At 39.0% G+C, this 7,605-nt stretch overlaps 1 protein-coding gene across 1 annotated transcript in view; it reads left to right on the forward strand.

Annotated features, from left to right (window-relative positions):
- The window catches only part of RELCH (RAB11 binding and LisH domain, coiled-coil and HEAT repeat containing), a 77,154-nt gene extending 69,799 nt beyond the window's left edge, over positions 1–7,355 (forward strand). The window contains exons 28-31 of the mRNA XM_035316315.1: positions 488–604; positions 1,261–1,349; positions 4,158–4,228; positions 5,561–7,355. Of these exons, the coding sequence (XP_035172206.1) occupies positions 488–604; positions 1,261–1,349; positions 4,158–4,228; positions 5,561–5,681 (398 nt within the window). The 3' untranslated portion in view covers positions 5,682–7,355. The remainder of the gene's footprint in view (positions 1–487; positions 605–1,260; positions 1,350–4,157; positions 4,229–5,560) is intronic.
- Positions 7,356–7,605: the final 250 nt, after the last annotated feature.

Below are 7,605 nucleotides of genomic sequence, written 5' to 3' on the forward strand. Positions count from 1 at the left end.
GATTGTCTTAAAGATGTAAACAAAGCATGAGAAGTGATCATACCAACAGTTGTAGGCATTGAGTTTAGCAGGCTAAATTCACCAGATAAGACTTCCTCTCTAGTCAGTGAAGATTTCTCAATGCATGCATAGCTCTTTCACTAGCTGATGAGCCATATTTATAAAATAGAAACATACTTAAGACAGCTTCAGTGATAGGGGAACGGTAATGTCACTGAATATTTTCTGTAAATTGTTACTGTTCCAAAGGTGGTACTCTGAGGATCCTTTTCATTTTAGGTGTTCTTACTACACTTTTATTTCACGTTTGAATTGGTCAATTACATCTGCATGAGCAGTCCCATCAGAAGCCATTATTTGCAGCTCTTATCCCACATTGATGCGTGCCGTTTCAGATGCCTGCGATCGTAACCTAACAACTGCTTAATGCTAAGCAAGTCTATGGAAAGCAATTTCAAATATTTATGCCAGTATTTGCTTTTTACAGTTGTTATTCCACACTTGCACAAGTTAGCCTTGGTCAACAACCAGCAGTCTGTGGATTCGAAGAGACTGGATATCGCCACCCACCTGTTTGAAGCCTACAGTGCTCTTTCCTGTTGTTGTATCCTTTTGTCCCCCTTTTTAAGGGAAGTTTAGGTGTTAATTCTATTGTGGGGGGAGAAGATTAATATTTGAGAAATAACAAATTTTGTCTTTGAATGTGTGATCTAAAATATGATCTGCTGGGTGTAAAGAGGAGATTTTCAGGGAAGGTGGAACTTAGAATCACACAGTCATAGAATATCCCGAGTTGGAAGGGACCCACAAGGATCATTGAGTCCAACTCCTGGCACCACACAAGTGTACCCAAAAATTCAGGCCATATGACTAAGAGCACAGTCCAAATGATTCTTAAACTTCGACAGGCTTGGTGCTGTGACTACGTCCCTAGGGAGCCTGTTATAGTGCGCGACCACTTATAATTACTTTCAAAAAAGTCCCTTGACCTTAACTAGTAACTTTAAAAATACATATGCTTATGTATGGAAAAATGATACTGGTGTATGAAAGATATGAAGTTTAAATATGTTTCAAACTTTTTTTGTTGTTAGTTGTAAAGTAGCAAATTCTAAAGTAGCTGTTCTGTTTTCTTGGGTATTGCTGCTGTAGCTTGTCCCTGTGTTCAGTAGGACAAAATTGTATAGTATCTGAAAACAGAATAAAATGGTATAATTTCAAAAGACGATCCTTACAGTACCTTAACAAAACGATTTTTAGTTATTTCAGAGGATTTAATGGTAAATCACTTTTTACCAGGACTTAAGTGTTTACGAAATGACATGGAACATCTCTCACCAGAGCATGAGGTGAGCAACAACATTTACTGAGTATGAGATACAGGTGGCAGCAAGAGCTGAAATGTAATGATATTTAAAACCAGAAGTTAAGGAAAGCTACTCATGAATAGTATCGAAGTATATAGCATTGAGTATTTGGGGAGGAAGGGAATAGGTCCCGTGACTTAAAATCTGTAAAACTGATAATATCTTCAGGCTGAGCACCCTGAAGAAAAGTATTGAACTGCTGCTAGTGTCACAGATGTTTTCAGACTGAATAAAAAGAAATGTTTTTACCATCTATTTTTTCATTAAAACAACAATATACTAAAACCTGTGGCCACAATATGTCCAAGGAAGTGGAAGTGAAAATTGGTGGAGTTCAGGAGACAAATGATAATCAAGTTCAGCAAAGAGATAAGAAAACATAGTCCTGAAATATGTGGGATGAACTTCATATCTGGAGTGCGGTTTCCAGTTCTGGGCTCCCCAGCAGAGAAGAGAGAGTGTTATACTGGAGAGTCCAATGAAGGGCCACTAAGATAATGGACCGGAGCATCTCTCCTGTGAGGAGACGTGAAAGAGCTGGGACTGTTCAACCTGGAGAAGAGAAGACTTGGGGATCTCATCCATGTGTACAAACACTTGAAGGGAAGCTGCAAAGAGGCAGAGCCAGGCTCTTCGCAGTAGTGCTCAGGGACAGGACAAGAGGCAGTGGGGAAAAAACAGGAATGCAGGAGGTGCCATGTGAGCATCAGGAAAACCTTTTTTTACTGTGAAGGTGACCAAGCACTGGTCCTAGAGAGATGGTTGAGTCTTGTACCTTGGAGGTGTGCAAAAACGATATGGACATGGTCTGGGGCAACCTGCTCTAGGTGGCCCTGATTAAGAAGGTGGGGTTGGACTAGATGGTCTCCAGAGGTCCCTTTCAACATCAACCATTTTGTGAGTCCGTGAATCATAAAAAGCAGATTATAATAAGTAGACAGGACAACATGAGCTACCAAGATCTTCCATGGTAGATGCTCACAGAAGGCAGAAGAAGCAAAGAGGTAGAAACTGGCTTGAGAAACTTGAAAATTTTGGCCATGTGTCTTGGTCTTTTTTGTAAATACTTGAAGATGATGAACACTAGTAGGGACTGGAATACATAGAGATTAATTCAGTAGCTGAAAGTAAGAGAAGTAATCTAGTTGCATGCTGGAAAATCTTGACAGTCTGAACACTTCAAGTGATGGAAGAAAAGATTTAATCTAAGTGTATGAAGAAAGGTCTTTATGAATGTCTTTTCTGAAGGTTAATAGTGTTCTTCAGGGATTGCTTTGTACTTGAGAAAAGTAATTACTGTTCTTTATGTTGGTCAAGTGAGATAATTCAGCTAGACTATATTTTCTAGGAGTCCTAAATTCTTAAATTTGGTAACAAATTCCCTTCTGGTTACATTTTTTGCCTAATAACCTATAGTCTAATTCTTGTTTGCTCTGTATTGTCTATTTTACATTATTTATCTGTAGAACTGGGGGTGTGAATTAATTTGAAGGACTTTCAAACTTTATAAGGAAATAATCTGACTTCAGAGGGCACTCAGATTGGGACAGTAGTGGTCTGAGCGTCAATCAAAGGCAACTGAATAATCTGTGTTCAGAGTGAGCTGGGAGGTGTTGTGTATTGTGAAGTCCAAGAACATACCTGAAAGCTGCAGTAGGCAAAGGTTGGGTTTAGTTTCATTTTCTTTCTTCTGTCGTATTGACTAATGAGATAACTGTTACAAGTATTAATACTTCATTTTTGTGTAGTCATTAGTGGAACTCGTAAAGTGTAAGAACATTTTCAGTTCTAAATTAATTCAAAAGAGCTTATGTAATTCAGTTTGAGTCCTGTAGCCAGAGAAGGAACTGAAGGCTTAAATAGGCTTAATAAATAAATAAGTAACAGAGGATTGAGAGCAATCTTTATCACATTCTGTCTCACTATGACAGATTGTCTTCAGGCATGATGCCAGATGTTTTATTTTATCCCAAGGGAAACATAAGCTTTAAAATATTTACTCTAACTCCAGTGTGCTAGAAAGCTCACTACAGCTTTTACTGCAGAACTGGAATTGCCTTGCCTTGCTCCTTGCCTTGACATGATGCTTGTAGGCACCATGACAGAGCTCTCTAAGACCCAGTTAGTTCTATTGTCAGTCTTTCAAGTGGGGAAGTTTAGTCCTTAACGTTCTTCAGAAACCTTTAGTGCTGGAATTGCTAAAGTAAAAGGAAAAGAAAACACCTTGATCCATAGTAACCCTGGAAAATATCAGTGAAATGATGTATTAAGTTTGCTTTCACGTTTCCTTTCCATTAAGACATCTCTGCACACTGCCGTGCTTTTCTCTTCTCTTTCCTTGCCTTTTCTTTCATGCGTAATGCTGGTAATTACAAGAATTTTAAAACACACTTGAAAACTAAAGGAAAATACAGGGAAGATGAGCGTGTGTAAAAGTTAACTGCTAATAAATGCAAGGTTTTTTTAAAAAAGGAAGATAAGGAGATGTGTAACAGAAGTGAGTTTGGCTTGTCTCTCTTTTTAAAAAGCAGGAGGGAAGCAGGGGGGACTGACTGTTGAACTCTTGTAACTGGTTCAAAAATCTTTTCTTCCTTGAAGTATTTTGAATGGTTTTGTTTTTTCTACCTCAAGGCATTATCAGATAGTTGCTACTTCAATGCACTTGAAAAACACAGGAGATTCATTATAAACAGTTCTGCTAGTGTCAAAATTAGTTGGGGAGCAGATTTAGTATGAAGTGTTGATGTCACAGGAAAAGCATCATATCCGTCTTTTCCTTATTCACTTTAGGTCATTTTAAGCTCCATGATAAAAGAATGTGAACAGAAAGTGGAAAACAAGACCGTCCAAGAACCACAGGGGTAAGGCTTTCACTTCTCTCTTTTTTTCTGTGCCTCCAGCATAATGTTTTGTGGAGGATCTTCCATAATGGTGTCCAAGACTGTGACCAGAAATCCTGCACTGAAGCACATCTTAGGAACTTTAGTTCAGTTTTGGTTGTTTCCGTCTCTCTGGTGTAAAACAGGGCAACCCACTTTTATTTGTATCATAGTAATGAAGCTCCTGTTTTCCACGTGGCTTTGTTCTTAGTTTTTGATCCATAGAAGACAGTAATTGAGCTTCCCTCCTGAATCTCAGAAGGCAGGAGGCGCTTCACCGAAGTGCTTAGAGCAGTGTACATGGTACGCACCTCACATCCCTCTGTCATGGGGATGGCCTGCAGGCTGAAGTTCTCATGATGGTAAAAGCCTACTCCAGGCTGCTGGTTTTGCTTGTATGTGACTAGAGCACATGAGAACAGCTGTAGCATCGTGTAGGTTCAGCGTTGATTGTGTTACTCTTTCGAGTCTGGTTAGTGAAAACTTCATGGACTCTGCATCATCTCCCTCAGTATGTATGAAGAAGGAGAACTCAAGGAAAGGTGGTAGGGGTCACGTCACATTCACAGCCACCAGAAGGAGAAGGCTTTTCTGTTGGGCGAAACCGATAGAGCTGTGCCCAAGGGTGGGTTTTCCAAGAAATGTACAGGGTATCAAAGGAAGGCTGAGCAAGTATGTAAAATAAAGATCTAGTGGGAGTTACTAAGTTGACAGACAATGCAAATTCAAAGCTCTGCTCAGGCAGAAGCAGTTGGAAAATAAGAGAGTTTTAAGGAGAGGGGCCACCATTTGTTCTTGCTTTGCTTTTACTCTTCCCTGCATGTCTGCTTATGGTCACTGTCAGAGGCAGGGTACATGGGCTAGATAGATCCTTGGTCTAATCCAGTACTGTGGCCCCTGTATTAAACCAACATAATATTTGAAGGATAAAGATGGACATTTCTGGTGAGAAGGTAAAGCTGATCTTTCCACAGAGGTATTTGTCACTGCAGTAATTGTCAAATATCTAATTAATGCTAGTGTGATGACTTCCACAGGCACTAAAAAATAAAATTAAAAATAGTGCACACAGAAATGTTTTACTCCTTTTCACTAGGGCTGTTCTTGAGGCCATGATAATTCACTTTATGGTGTTACATGAATGGTATTACATCTATTTGGGCTTGGTGGCGATGCTTTTTTACTTCTTTGTGATGGACTGATCTCCTGTCATCTTGAAACCACTAACATGCAAAGACAATTGAGATGTTTATTAAAGAACAGCACAGTGTTCTTTTCGTTTTTATTTTGTAACTGAATTTTTGTCTTTCCTAGCTCAATGTCGATTGCTGCAAGCCTTGTGAGTGAGGATACAAAGACCAAGTTTTTGAACAAAATGGGCCAGCTGACTACATCGGGTGCAATGTTGGCTAATGTGTTCCAGAGGAAGAAGTAAGATGGGAAAAGGAGCTCCCAGCTAACACTAAGATGGACCTCACAGAGACTGGTTCCTGTACTTGAAGTACTTGCCTTTTTATTTCTTCTGTCTTACGTTCTTGTAGTATAATTTTATTCTAACCTCCAAAGATATTTGCACTGCTTTTGAATATCGCTGTGTATCTGTTAATTTTGGGTTAACTGTGGTTGATATAAAACTGAAATCATAGTCTGTACCAAGTCCCTGTTCTGTGTTCTTGTCTTTCTGGCATAGTTTTTTTTATATAGTGGAAGGGTTTTGTTTTTTGGTTTTGTTTTTTTTATTATTATTATTTTCTGACAGGATATCAGCAAATATCTGTATTATACATGGAGCTATTATGACGGTACTTAAAATAATGTAAATTTGAAGTCATTGTCATGAAGTAATAAAAGTGGAGATTACTTATGTATTTAAATTATGAAAGAGTAATGCAGATTTTTTTATTATGTTTCTAAAAAGAAGAGGAGGAGCCACCAGCATTTGTCTGTGCTTCTAGGGTTGTTTTTGTAAGTATTGTGCATCTTGAATCCAGAGGAATTGCAGCATCTAATGTCTAAGACTGCTTGCACGGCATCAGTCTGCAGGGAATGCTCATGTTTCAGATGCTTTATGCTGACATTGTAAATGCTGTACAAAATCCTTCAGATAAAATTCTCACATCTGTTGCGGTTTTTGAGGGATGTTTTGTTTTGTTGGAGTTTTTGTTTTATTTTAAAGCACTTTAACAACTAGTTGCACATCCAGAGGCACATTTGCTGAAGTAAAGGCAAAACATGATGAATGAAGATAAACAAATGTATAAACTACTACAGGGTCCCTACGCAGTTCTGCAGGCAGAGTAACCTTATGCAGGAGAAAGAGACTGCTTTCGTCTTGCATTCATCGTGCAGTTCTGTGTACTCACAGATTTTGTTGTTTAGCTTGAATCTCAGTTCAAATGTCATTTCAGAATAGTAGCAATTATAGTAAGGAGTTTTGACATGCAGTTTCTTTCAAGTGTTAGGTAGACTGCATACATACTTTATGAAAAAACATTACAAGGAGTATCTTGTAATGAAGTGTTTTTCTTAGTAAGGAAGCATTAACAACTAAATCCGTTTACTCTTACACAGCACTTTTTTTTTCTTTATGTCAATGTAAGCTTCTGAAAGTAAACTCAAGTGCATGCATGAACTGGTAAGATGTGATCAAATACAAAAGATCAGGCATTCTCTGAGACGACACCATTCAGTTGGAAGCATAAACATCTTTAAAGATAGGGAAGCAAAGGAGTGAAGGGAGGAATTGCAATCTCCTGGGACAGAATATGGATGACAGCACTTGACATAGTGCCCTCAAGTGGAAATAACAGAGGAGATTTGAGGCTTCTGACTGCTTGGTGTCTGTGCCTGTTGGCTCTGCGTATACGGTTGCCTGCCGTGTTTGTGTTGTGACAGGGCCTGCTGCACACTTGCACACTGCCAGTCCCTTTACCCTTCACTGAACCATTTTTCTTGAGATTACAGACAGCTCCATGCCTTCTTGTTGCTTGTTACCATGAAAGTATACTTTTAGCAGACTGACTGTGAAATGGAGACATTCCTGAGGAATGGGAAGTGGTGATGTTCCTCTCTATTGTTCTGTTGTCAATAAAAAGTTTTGTATACCTGCCGTGTCTTGTTACTTTCTCTCTTCTCCAAGAAGATGATCACATCAAAACAGCCCTTATGTATATGTTATATACGCCCTTATGTATATGTTAAATCCTTTAGCCTTTTTTTATTTTTCATTATCTATACAAGTAGTTGCAGTGCCAGAGGTAGCACTGTAGTCCTGAGACCAAAATGACTTTACAGCTGAACTCTACAGCAGGGCAGCTGCATTCAGCCTGCCTGTGAGAGTGGTTCGTAGCCCCCACTGA

The sequence above is a fragment of the Oxyura jamaicensis genome, chromosome 2 (assembly GCF_011077185.1).
Source record: "Oxyura jamaicensis isolate SHBP4307 breed ruddy duck chromosome 2, BPBGC_Ojam_1.0, whole genome shotgun sequence".
In the NCBI taxonomy this organism is placed as follows: Eukaryota; Metazoa; Chordata; class Aves; order Anseriformes; family Anatidae; genus Oxyura; species Oxyura jamaicensis.